We start from the raw sequence: 18,425 nt of genomic DNA, 5'->3' as shown, positions 1-18,425 counted from the left end.
ATCTAGGCCACATTCAGACCATGTTTACAAAGTGGTACAAAACACTGGCTGCCCCCAAACAATTTTGAGAGCTGTAATTTGCTGTGGGTGCTCAGTGTTGATGGGAAACCCCTATTCTCCTCACAGAGCTCCAGTTCTCAGACCTCCTTGGAAAGAGGGATTGTTAAACCACTCTGGGAATTGTAACTCTGTCTTTGCTTAAGCAGCAGCACCAGCACCCTATAAACCAGGGGTCACCAACCTAAGCGGCCCACAGAGGTCGTTTGACCAGCTCCCGAGCCATCCCCGAACCAAGCTGCCTGCTCGCGCACGGTGCTAACTCACTTCTGCAATGCTGGAAATCGTGCCTGCGTATGTGCAGACGCCGAAAATCACAGGGATCCAGCCCATGGAGGGATCTCGGCGGGACTGATCCGGCCCAGGCAAGATAAACCTTGCTGACCCCTGCTATAAACCCTCCTGTGCTGTTCTGCCTGGCCTTTGGTTTGGACTCAGTCTGGCCCTTATGTTTCCCTCCCCTTATGGTTTTGACCTATGGACTACTTTTAAAATGAGGCTGCATTTTAAATTGCATTTTAACCTATATTTTAAATTGTTCCCCCCCCTATTATGTTTTTACTGTAATTTTATTGGTGTTAGCCGCCCTGAGCCCAGCTCTGGCTGGGGAGGCCAGGGTATAAATAAAAATAATTATCATCATCATCATCATCATCATCATCATCATCATGGCTTGAGATAAGCTTTCTGCTTGGGGCTTCAAACCCCAGAATCTGCCCAGATTCAGCTTCATCCTTCTTTTCTCCTTGCGAAAACATGCTGTTTGATTCCATCCCCAATTTTAGTTGGGGTTTTTTTAGATGTAAACCGGCCAGCTTTATCTATACCAGGCACGCCCAACTCCCAAGAGACTGTGATCTACTAACAGTACAGTGGTACCTCAGGTTACATACGCTTCAGGTTACAGACTCCGCTAACCCAGAAATAGTACCTCGGGTTAAGAAGTTTGCTTCAGGATGAGAACAGAAATCGTGCTCCGGCGGCGCAGTGGCAGCAGAAGGCCCCATTAGCTAAAGTGGTGCTTCAGGTTAAGAACAGTTTCAGGTTAAGAACGGACCTCCGGAACGAATTAAGTACTTAACCCGAGGTAAGGTAAAGTAAAGTTACCCCTGCCCGTACGGGCCATTCGTGTCCGACTCTAGGGTTGTGCGCTCATCTCACTTAAGAGGCCGGGAGCCAGCGCTGTCCGAAGACACTTCTGGGTCATGTGGCCAGCGTGACAAAGCTGCTCTGGCGAGCCGGCACCAGCGCAGCACACGGAAACGCCGTTTACCTTCCCGCTATAAAGCGGTACCTATTTATCTACTTGCACTTAGGGGTGCTTTCGAACTGCTATGTGGGCAGGAGCTGGGACCGAACGACGGGAGCTCACCCCGCCGCAGCGATTCAAACCGCCGACCATACGATCGGCAAGTCCTAGGCACTGAGGTTTTACCCACAGCGCCACCCGAGGTACCACTGTATAAAAGAACTGGCAGTGATCTACCCATTGTTGGGTAGATTTTTTTAAGGGTTTAATACTCTGAAGAAATAAAGGAGGGGGGACCATTTCAGTTCCAGAACGTTTCTAGAACGTTTCAGTCCTTCGCACCTTCGTTCCACTTTCAAAAGCACATCTTTACAAGTCATAAAAGCATATATACCTATAAAAAGATAGCAAGCTGAATTTGACAAGCTGCCATCATATTTCCTTCGCTCCCATGCAACAACAGCACAGACAGAGCCCTACTTAAAAACTAGGACAAAGTCTTAAAACGAGAGGACCACGTTTATTTCAACTGACAGAAGTAACAGCATTGTGGGTCATCAGTGGGGAAGTGTGAAAATTGGCATATAAATAGTTTTAGCACTCTGGAAGGATCCCTTCATGTATATAAAACCAAGTTTACGCCATTTTTAAAGAAGTAAGCAGATTAAATGCTATTCCTAACAACAAAAAATTATGAGACACGTTTAACAGCCGTGAAAGATTTAAGTTCCTTCTCAACAGCTTTCATGTATATAAACCTGCAATGGTTTAAGCAATGCATCTAACAGAAAACATATAATTCACAATTGCAACGTTTTCCATGCACAAAATAGATGCCCTTATAACTACATACATAATAAAGACATTTCCCCTTATATTCAGGCTGTTAAGAACATGAACCTGCTTCTATTGCACTTAAATCCTGCACAAATGAGCTTGATAGAACTATTGGGCCTATCTACATGGTCAACCCTATGCCAGTTTCATGGCAGAGTAACTGTCATGGCTTCCCCTCTCAAAGGATCCTGGGAAATGGCAGCCAGGAGTAGAGGTGAATGTTCTGTTAATAAGTCCCTTCCCCTTGTACAAAACCTCAGCTCTCAGGAGAACATGTTAAACCAGTCTAAGTACACAGCAGAAATATAGCCCAGAGTAGAAAAGGTGGCTGAAATTTATCGAGAGAAAATGCAAACCTAATCACAGATGGGGCTAATTTCTAGTATTCCAAGAACACCGAAGAAGTTGCTCATCTTTCAGGTTCCAAATTGGTTTATAATTACCTACAAAATGATTTAAATCAAGGAAGGGGAAATTATTTTCTAGGGAAATGCTAGCTTTTGCTATATACTTATTTCAGCCTATGATTTCTAAAAAGAGTAATTGCCAGGATAAACACACAGCTGCAGGTTTCGTTTTGGTGTTTTTTTTTTTCCACAGGAAAATCTGTGCCTAGTTCCAAGCAGCCTTAGTGATGAGGAAACTGCACCTTTCCCCAGGTGCTGTTGAACTCCAACTCCCATCATCCCTTGCTTGTGCTGGCAGGGGCTGATGGGAGTTGGAGTCCAGCAATGTCCAGAGTGCCACAGGTCCCGTCCCCCTCATCCATCTCTGCCTTCAGTTGCAAGTAGGCGATTATTTTGCATATGCTCACCAGGAGCGATGCAACCTTGGGCAGATACAGAAGACTCAGTCAGGAGGCCAATGAAAAAAAAAATATATTTATATGACATGTGGCAGGTGCGGGGGGAAAATAACTTCCCTAATGGCTCATCTAGCCCATGATGGAGGGATCTCTTTGTATGTGGCATTTGTGTTCATGGTCAATGTAGCAGTGAAGTCCCAACTACTGGTGATAGTGGCAGTACATAGGAAGCTCCCTTATACCGGATCAAACCACTGGTATTGTCTACACTGACTGGCAGAAGCTCTTCAAAGTTTAAGGCAGGAAGTCTCTCCAGCCCTACCTGGAGATGCGAGGGATCAAATCTGTGAGGCAGATGCTCTATCATATAGCTGCCCTTCCCACAAGAGTAGCAGGCTTTGCAAAGACCTAGACAAACCTAGACAGCATCTTTAAAAGCAGAGATATCACCTTGCCAACAAAGGTCCGTATAGTTAAAGCTATGGTTTTCCCAGTAGTGATGTATGGAAGTGAGAGCTGGACCATAAAAAAGGCTGATCACCGAAGAATTGATGCTTTTGAATTATGGTGCTGGGACTGCAAGAAGATCAGACCTCTCCATTCTTAAGGAAATCAGCCCTGAATGCTCACTGGAAGGACAGATCCTGAAGCTGAGGCTCCAAGACTTTGGCCACCTCGCGAGAAGAGAAGACTCCCTGGAAAAGACCCTGATGTTGGGAAAGATGGAGGACACAAGGAGAAGGGGAGGACAGAGGATGAGATGGTTGGACAGTGTTCTTGAAGCTACCAGCATGAGTCTGACCAAACTGCGGGAGGCAGTGGAAGACAGGAGTGCCTGGCATGCTCTGGTCCATGGGGTCACAAAGATTCAGACACAACGACTAAACAACAACAAAAGCCAGAGAACCTGGTGAGATGCTAGAACGGCTGGCATAGGACCGTTCCATATGTCAAAGCATGCACAGGTTATTTTCATGCTCCCAAAGCATCATACAAAAACCCGCCCAATATTCTCAACAACAGGTGTTCTGTAGAGCAGTTGGTTTTAATGCTTTCAAGTGCAGTAACGTACCATAAGGCTCCCCCGCAGTTTGAAGTTAATCTGTTCCTGCGGTTCCTGCTGATCCGGGCAAATTTAATCATGCCAAACGACAGTCTGTTTCTGGTCAAATTCACGAAGGGGACTATTGCGGGACAAGGCTAAGATGCTGTCCCCAGCAACAGAAGCAGGGTGTGGCCTGCACAGTGCAGCAAACCTAGAGATGCAATTGTTGTTCTGACGCAACAGTAGCTTTGATACTGGCCCATTCTGAATTAGCATCAATCAGCAAACAGAATAGGTGGGTCAACAATGTTTCAGTTTACACCATTATCACCTGCAAGGCGGTACTTTTTTTACCTAAAAGCACCCAAAAGTGCTAGCTACATCATCCAGCTTTCAGGAAGCATACACTTCTTCCGCTGCAAGGTGACATCCTACTTACAGTGCCACTTTTTCCATACTAAGGTGAGGAGACATCCTTCGAAAGTCAACCATTTCAAAGCTCCAAGGGCCTTCTGGCAGTTCCCTCCCTGTGAGAAGTTACAGGGAACCAGGTAGAGGGCCTTCTCGGTAGTGGCACCTGCCCTGTGGAACGCCCTCCCATCAGATGTCAAAGAAATAAACAACTGTCTGACTTTTAGAAGACATCTGAAGGCAGCCCTTTTAGGGAATCAGGGCAGGGTATTAATCATAATCATAATAATTAAAGGCATAGGCTGAAGTGCAATCTTGCCCCCTTTGGCCAGGCAGGATATGAAGCAGCTGGGCTGGATTGGAGTCCCGTATAAACTCTTTCTCTCTCTCTCTCTTCACCCTCTGCAGCAGAAGCAAAGCTGCTCTACCAGGATCACTGTGTTGCCTCTAGAGCAAGACTGGCCAGGCTTCCAACTTCAACCAGAGCCTGGTGCAGAACTGGAGAATTCCGAGCCCAGGAATTCCTTCCGAGTTCCAGAACTCAGCTTCATGCAAAAACTCATTTAACAAAAACTTGCATTTACTGACAATGCAAAATTCCTTGCCAACCTTCCCAGCTTACTCAGGCTTTTCTTCACTATAATTTAGGGCAGGTAGCTGAGCGGGCGAGAAGACGTTTTGTTGTTGCTCTCTGGGCATTGGAAATCTTTGTCAGTCTGTTGCAAATCCCCTATATTGTCTCCAGAAATACATGAAATCGGTTCCCCCAGACCAGTGTTTCCCAAACTTGGGTCTCCAGCTGTTTTTGGACTACAATTCACACCATTCCTGACCACTGGTCTTGTGAGCTGGGGGTGATGGGAGTTGTAGTCCAAAACCAGCCAGAAATCCAAATTTAGGAAACCCTGCCCCAGAAAAATCAAAATGGAAAAGGGGTGAATTCCTGCCAAAAATTACTTGGAGATTATGCATGATTTAAACAGACAAATACATGCATGTGAAAGAAAGAAAGAAAGAAAGAAAGAAAGAAAGAAAGAAAGAGTGACAGACAGAAATGTGACAATCAGAAATAGCAGCTTTATTGTATATTTGACCTCTCCAGTACATTACATTATAAATATATATGCATCCCTATATAGTAATTCAAAAGATACATTCCCCCCCCCTTTACTTTTTGGCTTCATTAATGTAGGACTCCAAGGAAAACCCATCGCACTCGTGACATACTTGACAGCTACTCACATACACACACACAAATACTGCACCATTAAAACTTCATTTAGTACGACGCCCCTTTTTTGCATCTAGGTCTCCTGCTAATAAAATGCCTTTTTAAAATCCGGCAGAAGACCTCAGTAAGCCATACGACTGGGCATTGTTAAGGAAACCCATGACAAGCACAAGTCCCGTTCTGTTATATTTAATCTTTCCTTAGACTGCAGGGGCAAGAGAACAGTCCATTTGATCTCTTCAGAAACCGAGTCCGCTGGGGGCGCGATGCTCCCACCATCGCAGAAACCGTCCTTCAACTAGTCTTTGAGAAGCCCAAGTTTCCTCAGTGCCTCTCTCCTAGCCTCTTCCGTAGACCCGCGTCCAGAGAACTGTACAGTTACGCCTTGTGGTCTCAATCCAGACGGTCTGGGCAGCGACCCAGACCTCCTCCTCATTTCCAGGCTGAGGTCCGGCAACCGGTGGTCGCAAAAGCTCTTGGCGGTGTTTTGCCGAACGGGCTTGCCATCGGGGAGATCAGCATCCGGTTTGACCGTCACCGTTTTGCTCACGCTGGGGAAGTGGCTGGTTTCCCTTCTCAAGACGTCGTGGATGTTTCGGTAGCCGTTCGACAAGGGCTGCTCTGGCCTTTTCTCTGTCTGCGCGGGAAGATCTGAGGACTGGTCCAGCGGGGCTGGTCCAGGATTTCTGTCCACCAAGCTAAGCCTGCTCAGGGCCTCGTGTCTCGCTTGCTCCGACGGCAAATCCCGCAAGGATGAGCTTCTGCTCTGTCCTGACAGGTCGTGTTTCTGAAGTCTCTCTTCCAGCTCGCTTATGAAGTAGGGCGAGCCGTTGACATTGGCCAACACCCTGGCTTTGCGCTCTTGCACGTTGACGGCAGCCCGGGAGATAGTTTTGCTGAACTCCCTCTCGCCAACGTTGGTGATGCTGATGTTGCTGGGGAACCTTTGGGGCTTGGGGGTGGTTGGGGGCGGCAGCACTTGCTTGAAGGCGGAGACACGCTCTCTGTTGCGCAGTGGGGAAGACGAGGGCGTGGTCCTCCCCTCCACAGACCTCCCTTCCTTTGGAGAGGCAGGAGAGAAGGGGGTTCCCTCTGCCTGCTTCTCGGATATTTTCTGAGCGATGACGAGAGGGGTTGGGATACAGCGGACGAGTTTTGGGTGCTGAACTGCGGGCGCGGCAGGAAACACCTCGTAGATGGGCAGCGGTGGAGCCGATGGCAACACAGGGACAGGGATAGCAGACTCAGCGCAGGTGTCCTCAACATTATATTTTGGCTTCAGTGTATCCAGTTTCCCAGCCTCCTCTGGGGCTAGAAAAGAAAGGAGAGGGTAGCAGATTATTAGAACCGTTTCCTAGACATCTGGAACCATGGAAGTGACAGCGTATGTCGTAAAATTTGTACCCCATCAGAAGCTTCCATAGAGGGGGGCTAGCAATATTGATCAGTGGTTCCCAAACCTTTTTCGGCCACCGTCCCCTTGGTTCCCTGAACTCACCCACAGTGCCCAATAAAAAGCATTACAGTGGTACCTTGGTTCTCAAACGCCTTGGTACTCAAACACCGAAAACCCGGAAATAAGTGTTCCAGTTTTCGAACGTTTTTCGGAAGCTGAACGTCCAATGTGGCTGTTGGTTATTGTTTCCTGGGCGCCTGCACCAATCAGAAGCCGTGCCTTGGTTTTTGAACATTTCAGAAGTCATATGGACTTCGAGAACAGATTAAGTTTGGTGCTTTTGTTTTTGCTATTTATTTAGCATTTTTGTTTTTGAGGCATTTTCGGTTAATTTGTTTTTGTGACTGTGTCGAACCCAGTTCACCTACTGATTGATTGACTGTGTGACCATGGAAATAGATAAAAGCCACCCCCATCCAAACAATGAGTAACATCAGTGCAGGTAAGAAAATAATTTAATTTTTATTTTTATCATCTACAATACTGTCTTATTTATTTTATAGTACAGTACATTGATTATTGAGGGACGCGGGTGGCACGGTGGGTTAAACCTCAGAGCCTAGGGCTTGCCAATCAGAAGGTCGGCGGTTTGAATCCCCGCGACGGGGTGAGCTCCCGTTGCTTGGTCCCAGCTCCTGCCAACCTAACAGTTTGAAAACACGTCAAAGTGTAAGTAGATAAATAGGTACTGCTCCAGCAGGAAGGTAAATGGCGTTTCAGTACGCTGCTCTGGTTCGCCAGAAGCAGCTTAGTCATGCTGGCCACACGACCCGGAAGCTGTGCGCCAGCTCCCTCGGCCAATAAATCAAGATGAGCACCGCAACCCCGTCGCAGGGATTCAAACCGCAGACCTTCTGATAGGCAAGCCCAAGAGGCTCTGTGGTTTAAATCACAGCGCCACCCGCGTCCCCTGCCTTACATAGTTAAAACTATTTACTTTAATTAAATGGATGAACTTGATCTCATGATATCAGCTTTTCAGAGTCTGATAGTCATTGACATTTCCAGCACAACAGATTAAAAAAATGCAATGGTTAACCTCCCCACACCCACTCAAAACAAAAAACCCACATTAGCACAATCACCATTACAATTAGCCTGAGAAAAAATGCCCTCCCAGAAACAAGGAGGGATGAAATATTTTTATGCTGTGAACCACCCTGAGATTTACCAATGAAGGGCGGTACAGAAACAAAATAAAGTGAAATGAAATGAAGAATGCTGTCAGCAGCCACAATTTACGGCTGCCTACTATGCCAAACCATGGAACCGATCCCCATGCCCCAAGGGTAACCTAGACCTTACTTTGCTTCACAAGAAGGTTGCCTCTAGAAGGAGGAATGCAGAACCCTCTCTTTCTCCATCTCCAAGAGAAGGTCCACTTTGCTCACTGAGAGCAGACTCACATGACTATCAACACACTAAACCAGGCCCTGCCCCATCCAGTTTTTACCTGGTTCCATGTCTCCGCTAGGATCACAGTCCTGAATGCTGCTTTCCAGCACTGATTGGACCAGATCTATGATGTCTTCAGACTCCGACTGGCTGGACGTGTTTTCTTCCATTGACCTCGGAGAGTGGCAGTGGATGCCGCTGTCATGGAGAGCTTGTTCCTCCAAGTCATCTTCCAAGGCATCGATGGTTTCTTCAAAGAAGAGGAGGACGTCTTTTTCCTCATGAGTGAGGTATTTCAGGGTCTCATCGTCATCCTGAGGGTCAACAACAGAGAGCGAGGGTTTGTGTATATATATCTATATATGTTAAGACACATGCTTCCAGCCAGTCTTCAAACTCGAATCCTGAGCGATTCTTGAAGTAACCAAGAATCAGACACAACTCTGCTTCCTTGAAAATGCAACATCTCACCTTCTTCCAACCAAGGTAAGACTCATCTGATTATGGAACCAATGCGATTGATAGTCTCTGGTCTCAGGCTCCAGTTGCAACCATGTCTAGATTTTTGGATGCCATACATGGTTCACACCCTCCTCAGTTAATCCGTACAACGAACCTGTGAGGTAGTTAAGAAGCTGTATCTGCCCAAGGTCACCCAGTAAGCTTCACGACTGAATGGGGATTTGAACCCCTGATCTCCCAGGCCCTAGTCCAACCCTCTAACCACTACACCACCCTGGCTTCCCAGACTCCTTCTGCATTGGGGCAGCTCTATTAATTAAGTAGGTAAATAAATAGGGGGGAAACAAAATGTCACCTAGAGAGGGATCTGAAATATTTTCCTTAAAGCTTTATTCGTTTTATTCTGGGTTGTTTCATTTGACGTTTTAACGTGTTTTCAACCGCTTTGAGATTTGTTCTTTAAAATATAGAGCGGTATAGAAATGAAAGGAAATACTAATAATAACAACAACAGTGAATTTCATAGCGGGGTATGGCGCCTAGGTTGTGGCAACCATGACCTAGGTTCAAGGTGACATTTGGCGATTGGTGCAGTATCTAAATTTCTACCACTGCCTGGTTCAACCCTTCTCTGGACACAAAAGGCAACATTACACGTTAAAACAGCCCATTCTCACCGTGAGCAACCAGAAGTTTATACAGGTTGCCAGGAGTTCTCCAGGATTTTAGGCACATGGCATTCCCAGGAAGAGGCTACACCTCAAGCTCTCTGTCATTTATGTGGTTGGATAACATGTGGTTGGATAACAATATCTATCTATATCTATCTATCTATCTATCTATCTATCTATCATCTATCCTTGACTTAGACAGAACAAAGGAAAACCCCAAGGTTGCTCTCCTTGGAATATATCCTGAAGACGTTGGGTGGAGAGACTATTATTAGCAGGAGGACCTGCTGTTATCTGGAATTGTAAAACAATCTTGGCTGCCATTAAGTCCTCAAACACCAGCAGGTTCTGAAGAAACCTCCTTCTGAGTCACCACTCGCCTTCCCAAACTGCTTTAGGCCCGAAACCCATGCATAGCAGATCCATCTCTAATTTTTAGGACAAAAAAATTAATAAATGTCTGCTTGGAACAGAAATAAATAAATAAGCAGGGGTTGGACTAGTTGGCCTTTGGGGGTCCCCGGCATCTCTACAATTCCATGATTCTATGAAAAGGGGCCTTGGCTGAAGGCAGGGATGCAGCCCTCCTCCAGATGTTTGTTGAAAGTTGTAGCACGCAGAGTCACAGAATCGTAGTTTTGGGAGGGACCTCAAGGGTCATCTAGCCCAACCCCCCTGCAATGTAGGAATCTTTTTGCCCAGTTTGGGATTCGAACCCATGACCCTGAAATAAAGAGTCTGGTGTTCTCCCTGACCACTGACTGTGTCAGGCCCACCAGTGGGAAGGAACAAGTGGATTTGTAACCTAGCTAATGCTTCCCCTACCTGGTGCCCTTTGCAAATTACTGGAGTTGGGAGTTTCGATGCTCAGGCACCGATCTAAAATAAGACAGCCACCCTCACCACCGCATGACGGAAAGGCCAGCGAGGGTGTCAGAAGGGGGCAGTGCCAGCCCCACCCATGGGGTAAGGTGAGATGCTTTGGGTGGCCAACTGCAGTGCACTCCTTGGAAGCAGGATCTGCCCACTTCTTGGCAGGCCGTCCCCCAGCAAATGCCACATCTACAGTAAAGGTAAAAAGGTAAAGGACCCCTGGATGGTTAAGTCCAGTCAAAGGGGACTATGGGGTTGCAGCGCTCATCTCGGTTTCACGCCGAGGGAGCTGGTGTTTGTCCACAGACAGCTTTCTGGGTCATGTGGCCAGCAGGACTAAACCGCTTTTGGCGCAATGGAACACTGTGACGGAAGCCAGAGTGCACGGAAACGCCGTTTACCTTCCTGCCACAGTGGTACCTATTTATCTACTTGCACTGGCGTGCTTTCGAACTGCTAGGTTGGCAGGAGCTGGGACAGAGCAACAGGAGCTCACTCCGTCGTAGGGATTCGAACCGCCGACCTTCTGATTTGCAAGAGGCTGAGTGGTTTAGACCACAGCGCTACCTGCATCCCTCACATTTGAAGTAGCCTCTTGGTAAATAGGAGGCACTCCTGGTCTCCTCCCAGCCTTGTTCCCAAGACAGATCTTCACTCACCCCTTCTTTTTTGTGGTTCACTGCAGGTGCCAAATTATCCTTGGCCAGCCCTAAGAGGGGGAGATCAAAGACTCTGCAGGAACCAGAGGATGTTTCCAAGGGCATTATGCTTGAAAACAAGTCCATTACTAGGGCAAAGCCTGAACCAAAAGATTCACATCTTTTGCCCTTAGCAAGGCAGTTCTAAGGGTACATTCTGCAAAGGGAGATCCAAAAATCCAATACTGGTACGGCATTTCCTGCAAATGCAAACATTCTGCCATTTTGCTGCAGTGCAGGTTGAGAAGTGTAGCATCTGAGAACTTGAGCTTGGCTTTTCCCTCCTCCCTCCTATATTTTTTCCTTGTGTCATGTATTTAACATTGAAGAGGAATTTAAGATTATCTCTGTTTACCCAGGCATTTCATAGCTGAAGGATACAGTTCCTGGCAATCCTGAAATTATTAGCTGTGAGATTGTTTTTAGAAGGTTTTTAAAAAGACAGTTCAACTGTGTTGTTCTATTACTGACATGTTTGCCACCCTGTGTTCCCTTCAAAGGGAAACAAATAAATACTCTTTTTACATTGTGAGTTGAGTGCTGGGACCATATTAGAACCAATCTTTGTAAGGCACTCTTGTTGGCTAGAGAGCAGTTTATTTATGCTCTAAACTATTTTTATAATAATAATAATAATAATAATAATAATAATAATACACACACACATTTCCCTACTAAGAAGTATAGTCTCATTTCAAGAGAAGGCAACTTGCCCCATGCATTTCAGACAGAATTCTGCTCAAACAATTTGCCACCGGAAATCTCTTAATTCCAGGTGAGACTTTAAAACCACTACCATCCATCACTGTAGCACAATTAAGTTGATCCCACCCACATAAACACTACCTCAAAAAAAAAAAAAACACCATGGCTTACCAAAAAAACAAAACACAAAATCTGGGGCTGCAGCCTAATTAAAGGATTAGAAAAAACGGGAAGAGCAACCTTCCTCACCTCAGCCAAAGACAGCTTTTTCCTTAGGCATCAGGTGTTTAAGACAAATCACTCAGAAACGGCCAACAATTGTCCCAGGTACAACTCAATTGTGGTTTTAAGTTGCACATTCAGACTTTTAATAGCTGCTCTTAAAGGTATTTTACAAAAGGCAAGGCAGGTGGGTGTAAACTTGCCCTGAGGTAAGTTCAGCGGTGGAATCCTGGCTCACAAATCCCTGTGGATTTGCGTCTTTCGAAGGCGATGCCCAGCATCTGCCTTATGGCCCCCGCAGTTATTTAGCTGAATGTCTCAACCCTGCTGAAAAAAGAGTTTGCATTTACACACTTGACATTTTCTTTGGAACAGGGCTGGGAGTCTGTGCCGTAGAATTAATTATCTTTTAAAGCCTATGTTTCGTTAAAGGCAGAAAAGGCATTTTGAACAACAAGCCCGATGTGATAATGACAAAACACAAATCAATTTAAGTGGTATTGAGAAACAATGGCATTTATCATATTTTTCGGCATATAAGACGACCCCCCCCACTTTTCCAGTTAAAATACAGAGTTTGGGATATACTCGCCGTATAAGACTACCCCTCTTCCAACACACACCAAATAAAAATTAGTCCGGCTCAGAAATCTGCTCCACTTCCCAGTGGCCAGGGGCTTCTGGGGCCAATTTTCAAGCGTATTTTTGCTTCATCTAGAGAGCTTGGTGTCCGCTGATTTAATTTGCTGTCGTTTTATCCTTTGCTGGGGAATTGCTGCAGGAGCTGCTGCTGTAGCCAGCGTAAAGGACGACCCCCAACTTTTGAGAAGATTTTCCTGGGTTAAAAAGTAGTCTTATACGCCAGAAAATACAGTATTTTTCAAGTGTGCTGTGACCACAATTGTAATGGTCTCTAGCCCAAAGCAGCCTTCCTCACCTCTGCTCACAGAGTTACGTTTGTGCAGGTGAGGTATTTGAAAAAAGCCACGTAGCCAGTAAATAAATAAACTAAGTCTTTAAAGCAGCATCGTGGCACTTTAAACAGTCCCAAAGAATCCTGGGAAGAACCCTAGTCTCAGCCTAAACTACCTCGAAGGGTTGTTGTTTTCCTTGGAGGAAAAGTTGGGTCATCAATGGATAAGAGAGGCAACCACCAGGACAAAAACCAGGCTACCTACCAGTGTGGAACATCTTCTCCTTGGGCGATTCTTTCCGCTCTCCAGGTGATGCTTTTTTTCAAAGCTACCGAACTGACACTGGGGAGGGATCTCGCAGACCATTCCCGAGTAATCCGACATCACGCTCCTTGGCATCCCACCCAAAAAGGGGGACAGCGCACTCCTTGAAACGGGGGGGGGGGGGATGTTTCTCTCGTCAAGCGGCGCGGAGAGATGAGACACTGTTCACACAAGAAGACTCTTGGGCATCTCTGCACAGGATCGAGAAGGAAGAAGGAGGTGGCTGGATACAAATATCTGGTGGCTGCAATGCTGAAATGAGATTACAAATGATTTCAGTCGGTGGCTCTGGGAGTTTCTGCTAGGCTTCTGCCCCAGCTGATGTTCCTGCGAACCCTCCCACCCGAAACATCACACAGAAGGGGCACCCCTCAAGACATTGCTTCTCATTGATTTCCCCCAACAACTCTGCACTCCCCACCCCTCATACAAAACCCACAGGACACCCCAGCATCAGTTTAATGTTGCCAGCCCCCCCCCCCCGGGCAGTGGTATATTCAAAGGCAGGGTAGGAATGCTTCGGATAAATTGTTGGGTTGGCATCAGTCTCAAGAGACAATGGAGTGAGCCTCCAGGGGTCGGTCACTCAGTTAGTTTTATTGCACATAGCCAAAGGCTGCCGCAATGTACACAGAATCATTCAACAATTAAAAGAAAATATACTGGATTGATACAAAAAACTTAAATCTTATCAAGACATTACCTACTCTAAACAGAGCTATAAAAGTACCTTAATATACAAATTAAGACATTAAACAATAAAATTTATAAGCTAAAATTATCACATGGCCACTAATATATTAAAAAATATAGGGGAACGCCCCAGGGCACAAGGCCAGACCGTGTGTATGGAGGTCCTGGGTGAGGTAACGGTAAAGGACCCCTGGACGGTTAAGTCCAGTCAAAGGCGACTATGGGGTTGTGGTGCTCATCTCCGCTTTCAGGCTGAGGGAGCCGGCATTTGTCCACATGCAGCTTTCCGGATCATGTGGCCAACATGACTAAACCGCTTCTGGCGCAACGGGACACTGTGACGGAAACCAGAGCGCACGGAAATGCTGTTTACCTGGGATGCCCAGATCACAAGATCCGCCTCTCAGCCTCACTGATGTGGAAGGCAGAGCAAAATGTTTGGTACCAGCTTGGCTGTAGGAGTTGGCGGAAGGAGGCATACAAGGTGCCACCCAACCATCTTAGGGACTCCACTTTGGTTTTTGCGTAGAGTTTATTCCTTAGCCTTTTCTTCTCCCGAAGATAGCCTCATTTCTCACAAGATCTAATCTTTGGTACTTGGGCTTGCTTGCTTTCCTCTCCCCTCCTCATCCTTTTTTTCCTTTTGTGTCGTATCTTTTGGGATTGTTTTAAGCCCAAGGGCAGGAACTGCACTGTATTTTTATTGATTTGTAAGCTGCTCTGACAATGACGAACCTTAAATCTTAAAAAGATGCTTTTTAAGACAGCATCTTAAAAAGCAGAGACACCACCTTGCCTACAAAGGCCTGTATAGTTAAAGCTATGGTTTTCCCAGTAGTGATGTATGGAAGTGAGAGCTGGACCATAAAGAAGGCTGATCGCCGAAGAATGGATGCTTTTGAATTATGGTGCTGGAGGATACTCTTGAGAGTCCCATGGACTGCAAGAAGATCAAACCTCTCCATTCTGAAGGAAATCAGCCCTGAGTGCTCACTGGAAGGACAGATCCTGAAGCTGAGGCTCCAATTCTTTGGCCACCTCATGAGAAGGGAAGACTCTCTGGAAAAGTCCCTTATGTTGGGAAAGATGGAGGGCGCAAGGAGAAGGGGACGACAGAGGATGGGATAGTTGGACAGTGTTCTCAAAGCTCGCAGCAGGAGTTTGACCAAACTGCGGGAGGCAGTGGAAGACAGGAGTGCCTGGTGTGTTCTGGTTCATGGGGTCACAAAGAGTCGGACACGACTAAACGACTAAACAACAACAGCAAAGCTGCTCTGGGAACCTTCCTGGCTGAGAGCAGGGTGCAGCGCTTTTAATGAAATAAACCAGCACACACCCAGTTGCCTCCCCAAGCCTTTCAACGCAGCTCCCCAGCAAATGGCGCAACACGCCCCCTCCAACGGCTCACCCAGCAAGTGCCATTGCCACAGGTCTCAAGACCTAGGCCTGAACATTCCCACATTACGGCAATGTGCGATTCCACCCGTTTCCTACATTTGCTCTTTAAAAATGTCAAAGCAGGGAAGATTTGCAGGGAAAGGAACCCACAGCTCCTCCTACAATCTATTTCCCCCATGGGATGCCAAGACGATTGCCTAGGTAACCAACCGGGGCTCGTATTAAAGAGCATCCCTCCGAGATGGAACAGCAGGCTTGCAGGAAAGCTCTCCTCTCGACCTTCAGTCGCATTAAAAATTAAAGTTATTCGCAACAGGGCTTAAGCAGTGGGTCGCCGCTGAACTATTATGGAGGTATTAGAAGTGTCTGCGTACAAGGGCCAGGAGGGCGGAAGACAGGGGCCATGCTGTGAGGTTTGTGGGGCAGGGGAAGTGGGTCACTTGGCCCCACACTAACCCAGCACTAGAAGCAACAGGCTTTGCTTCAGCACTCCAACCACCCACCCTGTAAAGGTAAAGGGGCCCCTGACCATTAGGTCCAGTCGTGGCCGACTCTGGGGTTGCAGCGCTCATCTCGCTTTATTGGCCGAGGGAGCCGGTGTACAGCTTCCGGGTCATGTGGCCAGCATGACTAAGCCGCTTCTGGCGAACCAGAGCAGCACACGGAAACGCCGTTTACCTTCCCGCTGGAGCGGTACCTATTTATCTACTTGCACTTTGACGTGCTTTCGAACTGCTAGGTGGGCAGGAGCTGGGACCGAGCAACGGGAGCTCACCCCGTTGCGGGGATTTGAACCGCCAACCTTCTGATTGGGAAGTCCTAGGCTCTGTGGTTTAACCCACAGCGCCACCCACATCAATCCACCCTGTAGCTACTCACAACCCAGCCATGCTCACTCCACCGTGCCACTCACGGCTAAGGGGGTTCGGGATCTTAAGCCTGTTTGCAGCCACATTCAAGGGCCATACCCAAGGGATGGCTCAGTCAGTAGAGCACAAGGCTCTTCATTTCAGGGCTGTGAGTTCGAGCCCCACGTTGGGCTAAAGATGTCTGCGTGGCTCCCGACCAGAGAAGAACGGCGGATTAAATGGATGGGACTAGGCTGAAATAGCAAAAAATGGCCGGAAGAATTAGGAATCAGGAAGACCAAAAATTTTAAGAAGGAATGGGGAAGATATATAATTTCCCTTAAAAATCATTGCAAGCAATTAAATTTTTTAGTAGGATCAAAATGGTACTTGTAGTTGTACAGGTGATTTAATAGAACTGGATTAATAGAGAAGATGCAGGAGGAAAAAAGTTAACATAAGGACCCACAAAGGGGAGGAGGGAAGTCAATGGGAATTTATGGAATTCTCTTTTTGTTTTGATTGTTTGACGATTGTAAATTTCAAAATCTGAATTTATTTTTTTAAAGACACCCGCATGCCAAGGGGTTGGACTAGAAGACCTTTGTGGGTCCCTCCCTCCATTTCTACGATTCTAAGATTCAAGGTCATATTTTCTCTCGCAACTACAGAAAATTAATTCCTGGCTAGGAGCTCTCCTGGATGATGAAACGCATCAGAATGCATTACCTGCGAAACGATACAATTTTTAAAAAGTACCAGAAGCTACATGTAGCAGAAATCAGCTAAGCCGGTAGAGCACGAGACTCTTCAGTCTCAAGAGTCCTGGGTTCGAGTTCAGCCATGAAACTCAACTGGTGGCCTTGGGCCCATTGCTCGCTCTAAGCCTCACCTACCTCTCCCAGGGGTGTTGTGAGGTTAAAATGGAGAGGGGAAGAGAAGAAGATACACCCAGATTTTGAGCTCCTTGGAGGTAAGGCGAAGTGTGGATGTATTAAATAAATGAAAGATTACTGTTCTGCTCCTTTTAACCTTCCGTTTACGTATTTCACATCCCACTCTTCCCCATGGGCTCAGGACAGCCAAGAGCATTTCCTACACACCCTAGATGTTGATTATTCTGTCCCCAAAGGGCCTGCCATCCAAGGCAAGCAAATCTAGCAATAAATGACATTTTGCTCCGGCCAAGATGCAATCTCTCATAAAACAGCTTGTTGCGCCTTCCAGGAAACTGGGATTAAGAGCTTTGCTGAATCAGCAAGTTACTCCCAAGCCTATTTTAAGATGATGCAAGGCAACACTGAATGTTGAAGCTGGAAAAATGGCAAAATCGGAAGGTGGTCAGCTGAGCATTGTGCTTATTGAAATGACATGGACTCCCCACCCACCCACCCCATTTTTCCTTTTTCTTGGGGGGTGGGAACCCTTTTGATTCAAGCACTGGCTTTAACAGCAGCAAGATCAGGAACTCATCCAAAGATTTAAGATAAGCAACATGGGCTTCAGTGAAACAAATATCGCTGAGTACATTTAAAAATAGATTCTAATTTGGTGGGAAATGTTTTTGGGTGTGTTTTTGTTTTTAAGAAAGAAAGAAATCGATCAACATTACAAGGACAGGACTATATTCCAGAATGACAGCAGTACACACAGAAAGATGTCAGCAAAAAACGAACGTTTTATAACTGTGGGAAGCAGGATTCTAGACTAGAAAGACCTTTTGGTCTAATCCGGCACGTTATGTCACTTGGAACAGGGCCGCCATCTTGTCTTTTATTGTGGCCAAATATTCATTCTTGGGGCCTCATCCGCCCCAACAATTGCTGTTGTGGCTTATCCCAAAAAATGTTGGGAATTATAGCTTGGGGAATGCCCCAAGGATAAGGGATCCAAAGCACCCCTCATGGAACTACAGTTTCCAGGATTCTCTGGTGAGAGAGAATAATTGTTAAACCAGGCAGGTCCTTAAGGTGTGGTGGCTAAACCTTAAGATGTGGGGAGGCATCTTAACCAAAGACCCTCCAGATGTTAGGTAAAGGGAGCCCTGACCATTAGGTCCAGTCGTGAACGACTCTGGGGTTGCGGCGCTCATCTCGCTTTACTGGCCGAGGGAGCCGGCGTACAGCTTCCA

General features: G+C 46.6%; 1 protein-coding gene and 1 long non-coding RNA gene across 3 annotated transcripts in view; one reads left to right on the top strand and one right to left on the bottom strand.

The window, feature by feature from the left end:
- Positions 1-18,425, top strand: part of LOC310826340 — a 264,239-nt gene that overhangs the window by 54,050 nt on the left and 191,764 nt on the right. The gene's annotated exons all lie outside the window — the stretch shown is intronic.
- Positions 5,462-18,425, bottom strand: part of PROSER2 (proline and serine rich 2) — a 29,603-nt gene continuing 16,639 nt past the window's right edge. The window contains exons 2-4 of one of the 2 annotated variants that reach the window (XM_083700674.1): positions 13,296-13,546; positions 8,545-8,800; positions 5,462-6,946 (exon numbers count right to left, since the gene is read on the bottom strand). In XM_083700674.1, coding sequence (XP_083556800.1) covers positions 5,934-6,946; positions 8,545-8,800; positions 13,296-13,430 — 1,404 coding nt within the window. In that variant the 5' untranslated portion in view covers positions 13,431-13,546 and the 3' untranslated portion in view covers positions 5,462-5,933. Of the gene's footprint in view, positions 6,947-8,544; positions 8,801-13,295; positions 13,608-18,425 lie in introns of both variants that reach the window. The other variant, XM_083700675.1, reaches the window with a different exon arrangement.

This window comes from Podarcis gaigeae (genome assembly GCF_964106915.1).
Source record: "Podarcis gaigeae genome assembly, chromosome: 10".
In the NCBI taxonomy this organism is placed as follows: domain Eukaryota; kingdom Metazoa; phylum Chordata; class Lepidosauria; order Squamata; family Lacertidae; genus Podarcis; species Podarcis gaigeae.
Note: the sequence above shows the minus strand (reverse complement) of the source record. Positions and strands in the feature narration are given on the sequence as shown.